Here is a 12,347-nt window from a genome sequence, read left to right as displayed (position 1 = left end):
ACAAGGGGTCTGAATACTTTCCGAATGTATTCTATATGTGTATTAAAGTAGTCAAAATGTTATTATTTGGTCCCATATTCCTAGCAAGCAATGATTACATCAAGCTTGTGACTGCAAACTTGTTGGGTACATTTGCTATTTGTTTTTTTTGTGTTTCAGATTATTTTGTGCACAATAGAAAATAATGGTAAATGTATTGTCTGTTTTATTGTAAATAATAATTGAATGTTTCTAAATGCTTCTACATTAATGTGGATGCTACTATGATTATGTATAGTCCTGAATGAATGAGTGAGTAAATTAGACGCGCAAATATCATACCCCCCCAGAAATGTTAACCTCCCCTGTTATTGTAATGGTGAGAGGTTAGCATGTCTTGGGGATATATTTGTGCGTTTCATTCAGGACTATCCGTAATCATGGTAGCATCCACATTAATCTAGAAGTGTTTAGGAACATGCTATTCTTATTTATTATAAAAGTGACTCCAAAATTACACAATACATTATTTACCATTCATTTCTATTGGGCAAAAAATTATCTAAAACACAACCAAAACAAACGGCAAATGCATCCAAGAAATTTGTAGAGCCACAAACTTGATGTAATCATTGCGTGCTAAGAATATGGGACCAAATAATAAACTTTTGACTTCTTTAATACACATATAAGTGAATTTGTCCCAATACTTTTGGTCCCCTAAAATGGGGGGACTATGTACAAAAAGTGCCGTAATTTCAAAACGATTTACCCTATATGGATGAAAATACCCTCAAATTAAATCTGACAATTTGCACTTGAACCTCATTGTAATTTTATAATTACAAATCCAAAGAGCTGGAGTACAGAGCCAAAACAACACGTTTAACTATCCCAATAATTCCGGATGGCACTGTATGTAGTTAGATATTTATTAGGTAGAACTAACTTTTCCAATATTTACCGGAAGAGGAGTGAAAGGTATTGATCTTTCTAGTCATTGGCAGTGTGTATTTATTTTGTCATTGTAGTCTGCTCCGTATTGGTGTGTTAAGTGCTACTGCCGGTCTAGAGCAATGTGCGTTGCAGATGTACCTAACTACCTATTATGTTTTAAGACTGGCACCATTTTGTCTTGCCCTGTACAGAGCACCATCAACCCAGTGGATGGGATATTTCAGCCTCAGGACACTTCTTTAGTCAACTTAGCCATGCCAACACAGACCACCCTCCCCACAGGTATAGTATACAGAGAGCCATACACACAATCTAATCTACAATCCTATCAGGAGGATTTGTCCCTCAGAATAAAAATATCCATTTGAGTCCACATACGGATATTGTATACAAAACTAACTATTTGATTTCATGGATATAGATTAGCATTGGATTTAATACTTTCAGATTTTTGTACCTTATAAATGTTTATTTCCTGAAACACACATCTATAGTGCCCCCTGGTGTGCTTGAATCCCTATTTTTCAGCATGTCTACTTCCCAATGTAGGGCAATCTAAATTAAGCTTTCTCTGAAATTGGACACAAATCCAATCCCAAGGTCGAGACCCGTGTCAGCAAAGTTCAACATTTTAACAGTCACAGTTTAATAGATACCTATGACTGCTATTTTATTTTATTTTTTTATTTTTTTGATTTAAGCTTGCTCCCTCACAGGTCTGTAATGACGTTGAGTCTGTTGCATCATAAAGCAGTGTTGTTCTCATGCCAGAGTCTTCTCCTTCTTCTTGTCTCCTTTATGTAGATGGGTCCAAGATGTGTAAAGGAGAACAGCGGCCATCCACTCTATCAGTGGGGCCTGTTGTCACGGTGATGGGCAGCCTGCAGACTCCGACCCCCAACAGCACAGGTCAGAGGTCATCACACACTAGTGGTCAGGTCACCCACACTTACAGTTCCTTCAGGAAGTATTCATGCCCCTTGACTTACTCCACATTTAGGTGTTACAGCCTGAATTCAAAATGTATTTCTTTTTTTCCCCGCATCCATCTACACACAATACCCCATAATGACAAAGTGAAAACATGTTTTTTATTTTTTTCATTTACTGAAAATAAAATACAGAGATATCTCATTTACGTAAGTATTCAAATTCCTGAGTCAATACATGTTAGAATCACCTTTGGCAGTGATTACAGCTGTGAGTCTCTAAGAGCTTTGCACACCTGGATTGTACAATATTTGCCCATTTATTCTTTTCAGAATTATTAACGCTCTGTCAAGTTGGTTGTTGGTCATTGCTAGACAGCCATTTTCAAGTCTTGCCATAGATTTTCAAGCAGATAAAAGTCAAAACTGAACATTCAGTCTTCTTGGTAAGCGTAGATATGGCTTTGTGTTTTAGGTTATTGTTCTGCTGAAAGGTGAATTCATATCCCAGTGTCTGATGGAAAGCAGACTGAACCAGGTTTTCCTTTGGGATTTTGCCTGTGCTCAACTCCGTTCCATTTTTTTTTTTATCCTGAAAATCTCCCCAGTGCTTAATGATTAGATTACAAGCATACCCATAACATGATGCAGCCACTACTATGCTTGAAAATGTGGAGTGGTACTCAGTAATATGTTTGGGGCAAAACCAATACAACACTTTGTATTCAGGACAAAAAGGGAATTGCTTGGTCACATTTTTTACAGTATTACTTTAGTGCCTTGTTGCATAATCACCACAGAAATAAAACAGTATTGACTTTTTTTAATTTACTCATTTGTATTTTTCGAAATGGGTTTTCATTAGGTATGTGTCCCTTGCTAGAAACCGCTGTTAGCAACAGGAAGTTTTGTTTTACTGCTAGAATGTCTGGGGTGTATGTGAAACAAGGAGAGCACCTTAGGTACTTTCTCCAAATGTCATTATTCCTCTGGCTTGGAGGGTCCTGCCTGTTTTCAACCCTGCTGATGCTGCTGAATAAATGCTGAGCTGTGCACTAAGGAAGAAACCTGGGAGCACACATTGCACTGCAGGGGAGATTATGCAAGGAATAAACTTCTCATGGTTCTCTAACAATATGGGAACAGTTAGAGCAGACAAATGGTGTCCATATGATCACTGAGAGGAAAAAAGCTGCATAGAGCCGCTGTGTATGATTTTAGTTCAAAGCAGTAAACAAAAATAGCCATTTTTGCTATACATGGTTTAGGCCCGTCTCAACTGGGACCTCCTGCTCACCCCCACCCTGTTTTCTCTCTCTCTCTGTCTGTGTTTCAGGGAGTGGCCCCTCGGCGCCCAGCAGCAGCGTTGCCTCCCCCAGTCACATGACCATCACCTCCCACTCGGTCCCTGACTTCTCTTACTCCAGCAGTGAAGACGAGTTCTATGATGCTGACGAGTTCTCCCAGAACAGCACGTCTCCCAAACACTTCCTAGAGTGAGTATTTACTCTCTTTATCCATCAACACAGCAGTTTACTGGAGTACTGGGGATTACAGGGACTAAGGACGGTGATGGAAATGGTCCACCTGACCACATCCTGGCACTCTCTTTATTTCATGATTTTAGTGATCCTTTGTTGTCGTTGTACATTTATTAGTTGTGCTTGTGTACAAATGGCAATTTCCTGAAACTGGTCTGATTCAACCCCATGTTAAATACTTGATGGGTATGGGTAGGGCTGTGGTGGTCATTCAATTTTGTCAGCCGGGTATTGTCATGCAAAAGACTGCCGGTCTCACGTTAAATGGCCTTTAATATATACACGTTTAGCAGCTCCAGTCCTCCATGCATACAAGCCACTGATGCGCGCCTTTGGAACATCCACATATAAAAATTCTAATAAATCAATTGAATATATACCATCACCATAAATCAATTTTATTTTAGGCAGGTCTAAAAACCTTAAGAAATGAAGAAAATGTATTTCAGAATAACAGCATATGAGTAGGCCGACTGTATGTTATCTGGCTATGCTCCATGCCATAAGCTGTAGGCTTGTTCATTTAGCAGACAAGATATGCTTAAGTCCCCTGCCATTATTTTATATGATTTTATAGTAAAAAGAATATAATTGCACTTAGCTGAATAAAATAGCTATGTAGAGCGTAGAAGTTTGAGCTCTGTTCCTTCCCTCAGGCTGCACACACTATTCTCTCATCAAGTGATCATATTTTCACACCTCAGACTATTGTCTTGCCTTTACTAATATGTAAATTTTGTTTTGATTTAGAATGGCCCATTATCCAACGGGCAGGAACGGGCACAGGCAAAAAGACATCCGCATGCACTCGAATAGGCGGTTAGTTTTTCAGTCATGCCTGGTAGGCTACTCCAGTTACTTCACTGTACACATCAACCACTGTTTGAGGAGCATGCAGCCTCTTGCTGCACGACAGGTGATATTCCATCCAAACTCTGTATGCCATGGGCTCTCCAACCCTGTTCCTGCAGCTAGCCAGTGCTTGATTTGGGAAACCAAGTGAAATCTGTTCAGGAACATCGGAAGTAACATGTTTTCACAAACATATTTCATAAAATAAATATAAAAGAATAAGCCCTATTACTACTCTATTAAAAATCGAATACAGATTCGCTATAATTCTAGGCTTACTCTGTAAGCCGCCCTGCACAATCAATGAATCGACAGCATCGCCTAGGCCTGTATGTTTTCTCTCAGAATCATGGATAGAAAGTTTGGAGTGGAGCATAAGGTAACCAGTCCATCCAGTATGCATAACAATGCAGTCTACACTCAAAGGCCATTACTAAAATACTCAAATGTTTAATTTTGGAGTGTAGGATAGACCAATTATGTACCAAAGACATATTCAATCTTTTTTTTTTTTTATGTTGCAGTGCGTAATATGCTTTAGGCTATTTATTGCATCACGGACAAAAATGTATTTTTTCGGCCTTGAGATCACATATAGTGTTTTGAATGAATTATCACCTAAGAAAGCACTGTCTATTTTGTTGTTAGGCTTTGAAACAACATCCACAACGACCATGTTTTCCACTCAGTTTCAACCTGTTGTTGAAATTCTCAAATTTTAAAAGCACATACTGTTTTGATGATGAGTGTTTTGATGTGATTTTCATTACCATTTGCATTGATGTCAGAGTGGTTAGAGGGACAATAGAGCGCTGAGTACCAGACCATTAGGACCTGATGGAGGGACAATAGAGCGCTGAGTACCAGACCATTAGGACCTGATGGAGGGACAATAGAGCGCTGAGTACCAGACCATTAGGACCTGATGGAGGGACAATAGAGCGCTGAGTACCAGACCATTAGGACCTGATGGAGGGACAATAGAGCGCTGAGTACCAGACCATTAGGACCTGATGGAGGGACAATAGAGCGCTGAGTACCAGACCATTAGGACCTGATGGAGGGACAATAGAGCGCTGAGTACCAGACCATTAGGACCTGATGGAGGGACAATAGAGCGCTGAGTACCAGACCATTAGGACCTGATGGAGGGACAATAGAGCGCTGAGTACCAGACCATTAGGACCTGATGGAGGGACAATAGAGCGCTGAGTACCAGACCATTAGGACCTGATGGAGGGACAATAGAGTCCTGAGTACCAGACCATTAGGACCTGATGGAGGGACAATAGAGCGCTGAGTACCAGACCATTAGGACCTGATGGTAGTTAGCAAGTTGGGTACTATCAAAGCATGTCCAAAGTGCTTAAGAGGAGGTTACCGTAACTTAACGGTCACGTGTAATTTTACTGCGGTTATGACTCCTGACTGCCGGTGTGGCGGTAGTACGGTCACCGCAACAACCCTAGTTATGGGAAAATGCAACTTGTCATAAGCTGATTGTGTTTTGCTTGAGTTGTGCTGGAGGTGTGTTTTAATCCTGTGCCTTTATGGCATATATTTCCTATTAGGTAATCAGTTATTTCTTTCTCTGCATCCCTCTACCTTCATCTCTCCCTCCATCCTTCTCTCTGTCAGTCCCTCTAGGCCTTCTGCTGCTTTGCCTCACAGCGATGATGGAACAGTGCTGAAACGACCAAACACTAACGAGTCCCTCGACTCCTCCATGTCTAACGGCACCACTGACGCAGGTGATACACACATGAACGCACACACAAACACACGCACATTGCCCTACTTATCCTCACACCTGTCTACCCCCAACAATAACCTACAGTGAGACCCAAAAGTATTGGGACAGTGACATATGTTATTGTAATGGTGAGAGGTTAGCATATCTTGGGGGTATGATGTTTGTGCGTCTAACTTTCGCACTCATCATTATTCACAATTCATTCAGGACTATCTGTAATCATGGTAGCATCCACATTAATGTAAAAGTGTTTAGAAACATTCTATTCTTATTTACAATAAAATTTACTCTACATTATTTACCATTCATTTCTATTGGGCACAAAATAACCTGAAACACAACCAAAACTAACAGCAAATGCATCCAACAGATTTGTAGAGTCACAAACTTGATGTAATCATTGCGTGCTAAGAATATGGGACCAAATACTAACTTGTGACTACTTCAATACACATTTGTTCAAATACTTTTGGTCCCCTAAAATGGAGGGGCTATGTACAAAAAGTGCTGTAATTTCAAAACAGTTCACCCAGTATAGATGAAAATGTCTGCGCTTTAACGTCATAGTCATTGTATCATTTCAAATCCAAAGAGCTGGAGTACAGAGCCAAAACAACACAATTGTCACTGTCCCAATACTTTTGGCGCTCAATGTATTTTTATGTAACATCACACATTCTGTTCCCTTTTTGGCTGATGTTTTCTTTAGTAACCGAAAAGAGGATGTCAGGCTGTCCTGTATCGGTGGTATAGGTGTTTTTAACTGTCTGCCGTCTGCTCTGGTCAGATCAATTTGACAGCCATGATGATGAGGCAGAGGATCAGGGGGAGTCTGTGGAGGAGCACAAGAGTGTCATCATGCACCTGCTGTCCCAGGTGCGACTGGGCATGGACCTCACCAAGGTAAGAGCTGTCTGTAACTGTCTGTAACTGTCTGTAACTGTCTGTAACTGTCTCTTTCTATAACTGTTTATTTCCCTCTTCTCTCTCCTCAGGTGGTCCTCCCCACATTTATCTTGGAGAGGAGGTCTTTGCTGGAGATGTATGCTGACTTCTTTGCACATCCGGATTTGTTTGTCAGGTATGTCACTTCAAATTCCCTCCAACAGTTTCCAAAAATAAGGAAAACATTTTGTTTCAGAATCCCATCCATGGCATTATGAACAGATCTTTGCTTAGTTGGGGTCATAACCTTTGATCCAGTGGTGTGACGGCTGATGTTCTCATCCCCAGTATCGCGGATCAACTGGAACCCAAAGAGCGCATGGTGCAGATGGTAAAATGGTACATGTCAGCCTTCCACGCAGGGAGGAAAAGCTCAGTGGCCAAGAAGCCTTACAACCCCATCCTGGGAGAGGTTTTCTTCTGCCACTGGGACCTGCCTTCAGAGAGTGAGGAGTCCACTGCAGTGGTGAGCATTGACAGAGCCCATTGTACCACAGTAAAGACTGATTATAGTTTTACTTAAAAATCAAATCATATGAATATAAATTGTCAATGTTAAGTTTTGTAATATTGAGGCAAGTTTTTATTTTACTTTCAATTATTTACTAATAAATAAATGCTAATCACCAACCCCTCAGGAGCCATCGTCAGAGGGTCCAGTGCCATGGTCTTCAGCCAACAGTGTGTCTTTTGTAGCAGAGCAGGTCTCTCATCACCCCCCCAGTGAGTCTCCCCACCCAGTCAACATTACGGACAGCTGACAGAAAACCAGAGCCATGGAGTTAACTGTACTGTTGCCTTTCCTTGTAGTTTCTGCATTCTACGCAGAGTGTCTGAGCAAAAAGATTCAGTTCAACGCCCACATTTGGACCAAGTCAAAGTTCTTAGGAATGTCAATTGGAGTCCACAATATTGGCCAGGGTAAGAAATCTCTTCAAGCACTTACGTTGTCCATAAATGTGTCCTCACGCACTTACAAAAACCTTATGGTCTTCTGTGTGTTCTGAAATGTGTGCTTCCCTATCTCTCCTGTAGGCTGTGTGTCCTGTCTGGAACATGACGAGCACTACATACTCACCTTCCCCAATGGCTATGGCAGGTAGGCTCATGCTTTAAAAGTGAATAACACAAACACACTCACTCACACTGTTTCACGTTTGTTGTTCTGGAAATAAAAGCCCCAGTTCAATTAAAAACAAGTTAACTCCAGTACAGCGCACACGATTTACTGTATGTAAAGTGAGTGTGTATAAATGGGTAAAATATGTTATCAGTATTCCCTGACCTGACATGTAATGGGTGCTCCTTCTCTCTTCAGGTCCATCCTGACTGTCCCATGGGTGGAGTTGGGTGGAGAGTGTAACATCAACTGCTCCAAAACGGGCTACAGTGCCAGCATTGTGTTTCACACTAAGCCCTTCTATGGTGGCAAGAAGCACAGGATCACCGCTGAGATCTTGTAAGGGGATTTTCCTATTTTTAATCATGCATGTAGTGTTACATGCTGACCCCACCGCTCGCGTTACAAAATAAATGTACACATACATGTTCTTCAATCATTGCATTCAAGCTGCTCGCTCGCGTCAATGAGCGTCTGTGTAGCCAGGCACTAAAATAGAACCAGGTTTTATTTGTGATGCTTGACTCACTGCAAGTCCCGCCTCTCCCATCTCCTCATTGGTTTTTAGGAGCATATACCCACGTGGGTGATTGAACATGAACTCCAGCTAAATTGGTGGTGATAATGCACCTTAAAGTTGTTTGCCAACTGCCATATAAAGTCCAAAGAAGAAGACTGAAGGATGAGAGATTACTAGAAACAAACTCGGTTTACCCTTTTATCTGTGGATTAATTGTCGGATTAGAGGACCTTGTGCATTTCTGGTAAAATAACAACATAATGTTTATATCTCAGAACTAGCTAAATTGCCATAAATGTTTAATGCTTTTCAACCTGTCCCCAAATGAATATAGTTGGTTCAGAGTTCGTTTTGATATTTCAACCTGCGTGTCTTGATCGCGTCTGGTGTGGATGGACAAAGTCAACATGCGGACGCAGGCGCGCGCACGGTCTAGTCAGCATGTTAGCCTGTTCTTGCTTTATTTACTGTGCTCACAGCAGTATATAGAAATCAGTTTTTGTTGTGATGTTAGATGTGTTGTAAAGGTTTTGTATAATTTCAGCCAGTAGTTTTGAAAGTAGCACCCACAAGCCAAAACTGGTTCTCAAAATGTTGTATTATATATTACAAATGTGTTTGTTTGCAGTCCTCCCAATGACAAGAAGTCATTCTGCTCCATTGAAGGAGAGTGGAATGGAGTTATGCACGCTAAGTGGGCATCTGGGGTGAGTTGAGTTTAGAAATGTGATCTCTGCTCGTTGTCAATGTGGGATTTTCAGGAAAGGATTGTTCTTTTACATTTTATACCTGAACTCAAAACACTGAAGGTTGACCTCGTATATTAAAATCAAAATAGAAAGTGTTCATATTTTATTCGTAAAATAGAGTTGAAAGTGTCTCTTTTGAATCCAGGAAAACTCCTTGTTCATTGACACAAAGAAAATGGGCTGTATCAAGAAGAAGGTGAGGAAGTTGGAGGACCAGCTGGAGTATGAGTCCCGCAGGTGAGAAGCCTCTCTCTTCGTACTATCATGGCCACAGAACTACAGTAATAAGTAGCTGTTTTTTATTTGTTCTGTCCACTCCCCTTTCTGTGGTTTTGGGGGTAGTAGCTCCTGTCATGGCATCCACTTTAATGGGGCTATCAATCCAACCAGGCACAAAATAATCAGATTTTAACAATTTATTTTGTTTGGTCTGAAACCTCAAGTCACTTTTGTGTTTGACCCTCAGCCTGTGGAAGGATGTGACGGTCAGCCTGAAGTCGAGAGACATCGATGCAGCAACGGAAGCAAAGCACAGGCTGGAGGAGAAGCAGAGGGGGGAGGCCAGGGAGAGGAAGGAAAACGAAATGCAGTGGGAAACTAGGGTGAGTGTGCCTATTCTTATCACACATCTCCAGAGCCCTGACAGCAATATTAATGGCCACCAGTCCATATCAAGGTTAATAGTTCACGGTCATGATTGTACATTGTTTAATATGTCGATGGAAAGTATATGACTCATAGGGTGCCTCGCTTGCTTGTCAAAATATTTGTGAATTGCAGATGTAAATGTTAACCTGTACCTTTTGGATTTTTGAAAGAGGTATTGTAGTCCCCAATGATTAAGTCTCCATGTTTATTCCCTGCAGTTGTTCCATGAGGATGGAGAGTGCTGGGTCTACGATGAGCCTCTACTGAAAAGAACTGGATCACAGAGGCACTGAGGCCACAGATACAGATCTCGGAGTCTTAATAAGAACTCTTTTTCAAACCACTTCTTATCCAAGCCTTGGAATGACTGATGATTGAACATGTACACAGCTTTGCATTTTCAAAGTTAAAATGGAATGAAATTAAGAAGAAACATCTACGATGTAAAAAAGAAAACCCCTTGTTTTCGCCAACACCACCACCTCCACCTCTCCATCCCCTAAACAACTAAAAGAAGCATAATAACAAAAACAGTACCAATGCCCTTCGGCAACACAAACAAGCTCTCACAATCTGTCAGGAGAATCCCTCGAGGGTCCCCGAGGGGGAGGGTGTTTTGATTGAACAATCCTTGAAAAACAGCGTTCTATATCTCAGGGAAACTGGTGACTGAGGAATGAAAGCTGTACCTCCGGGAGTTTGATGGCCTTATGGTGGAATCACAAGGGGGAGAACTTGGCTTGCCTACAACTAGCTACAGCTGTTTATATATAGATACATATGATGAATATATATTATTTTTTATTTCCTTTCTCTTTCCTTATGGCAATAGTAAATATTTGAGGAAATGAACTCTGTGGCAACACATCAGGAATCATTCCATTTCCCCTGCTACATTTGTCCCCTCTCAAGGTCGTCGACATTGCCTTTCCCAGTGTACTAACTTACCATCTAGTGTGTGTTTATCTGCTCAAGAGGACCAGAAGAAGAACCCAAGAAGTATGCATTTGGAAGGTGGAGTCGAAGAGGAGGACTTGTTTCCATGTTGATTATTTTCCCTTTTGGCATTTATGAACAAATGTATGTTTTGTTTTTCAGATGATTGGGTGACATGTTAAGGAGCTTTAATGAGAGTAGGTTTTATTGAGTGCTGCTAGTGTCCAAATTTGGTTGAGGGTGCACAATGTGCTTTCCAATTGTTGTTCAATAGGAAAGCATATAATAGTCTCATGTCTGCTTTCAAAATAATGGTTAATTCCCAATTCAGTGCAACATCATTTTAACCTCAATAAGCAGATGTTTGGATAAGTACCTAAAATAAAATATAGATTTTTTTCACTTGAGCATATGAATCATTATGTATGTTTGTGGATATTCTTTAGGAACCCATTATGTGCAATATTGTCAGATATGTTCATTTACCCATCAGAAGACGTTTTTATCAGTAAGCAAGGCCAGGTTATACAGTACATGAATTGACTTTTTGGTCAGCGAAAAGGAGTTGTGATCCAGTGACCGAAACCATGTGTAGCGATATAGAGCACATTCCTGCTGAATACACGCATGCAATGATTGCCTGCGGTGAAAAACTCAAATTCAGGTGGATTTTCATCCTATTCTCTCTAAAGTAGGTAAATACTGTATCTTCTAAAATAATAGAATTTACAGAGTTTACACACACAAAAGCCATTATTTTTTTCTTGTTATGTCTTAGTAAATTGATATTGAATTGAGGCCTTGCCATACATTTCCACAGCACTGTTTAGCTTCAAAGGAGCAATCAAAACAATGTATTTTTTATTTCCTTCAAATCATAACACTTGATTGTATCGCATTTTCATGTTCATTGATGCAAAATATTAAATCTCCCTGAGTTTACCTCTGTTTGGTGTTTGACACCCTTCATTAAAAAAAGATTGTGGCATAAAGGCGCTCCATGGTCAATCTGACGTATTCATTGGCCATGCATCATTTACAATGAGTGGTACGGCCTCTGCGGTTGTCAGGGCATTCAAACTTCTTGCGCTTCACGGAGCAGCGCAGAGCTGTTGGGAAGAACGTGAGTTTGTGTTTATACTGGACCTCCCTCCCCCCACGTATCGTCAACCAATCATGTCAATGCGGAACTATACAGAGCCCTCGATGCGGTATGGAGCTCAATTTGGCCTCTGCATGCTCCCAGAGGCCCCGCAATTGCGTCACACAATATATGGCGCCTCATTTTCAGATCAAGAATAAATTGGCTCCAAATGCTGCACGGCCAATGCAGAGAACAGATTGACCATGTATCGTCTTTAGTTTATCACATTCTCATTGGTTAATGGGTCGTACCCTGAGATTGTCCGAGCCAACCC

At 40.9% G+C, this 12,347-nt stretch overlaps 1 protein-coding gene across 10 annotated transcripts in view; it reads left to right on the top strand.

The window, feature by feature from the left end:
* Positions 1 to 11,871, top strand: part of LOC106613904 (oxysterol-binding protein-related protein 9) — a 46,660-nt gene extending 34,789 nt beyond the window's left edge. For all 10 annotated transcript variants that reach the window (XM_014216658.2, XM_014216657.2, XM_014216656.2 and 7 more), the window contains 15 exons: positions 1,128 to 1,218; positions 1,741 to 1,845; positions 3,202 to 3,361; positions 5,897 to 6,009; positions 6,799 to 6,914; positions 7,007 to 7,092; positions 7,245 to 7,422; positions 7,595 to 7,679; positions 7,767 to 7,877; positions 7,992 to 8,055; positions 8,275 to 8,415; positions 9,225 to 9,303; positions 9,491 to 9,582; positions 9,812 to 9,947; positions 10,212 to 11,871. In XM_014216658.2, coding sequence (XP_014072133.1) covers positions 1,128 to 1,218; positions 1,741 to 1,845; positions 3,202 to 3,361; positions 5,897 to 6,009; positions 6,799 to 6,914; positions 7,007 to 7,092; positions 7,245 to 7,422; positions 7,595 to 7,679; positions 7,767 to 7,877; positions 7,992 to 8,055; positions 8,275 to 8,415; positions 9,225 to 9,303; positions 9,491 to 9,582; positions 9,812 to 9,947; positions 10,212 to 10,286 — 1,632 coding nt within the window. In that variant the 3' untranslated portion in view covers positions 10,287 to 11,871. The remainder of the gene's footprint in view (positions 1 to 1,127; positions 1,219 to 1,740; positions 1,846 to 3,201; positions 3,362 to 5,896; positions 6,010 to 6,798; positions 6,915 to 7,006; positions 7,093 to 7,244; positions 7,423 to 7,594; positions 7,680 to 7,766; positions 7,878 to 7,991; positions 8,056 to 8,274; positions 8,416 to 9,224; positions 9,304 to 9,490; positions 9,583 to 9,811; positions 9,948 to 10,211) is intronic.
* The last annotated feature ends 476 nt before the right edge of the window (positions 11,872 to 12,347 follow it).

This window comes from Salmo salar, chromosome ssa10 (genome assembly GCF_905237065.1).
Source record: "Salmo salar chromosome ssa10, Ssal_v3.1, whole genome shotgun sequence".
NCBI lineage: Eukaryota > Metazoa > Chordata > Actinopteri > Salmoniformes > Salmonidae > Salmo > Salmo salar.
This window is presented reverse-complemented; position numbering and strand designations above follow the sequence as displayed.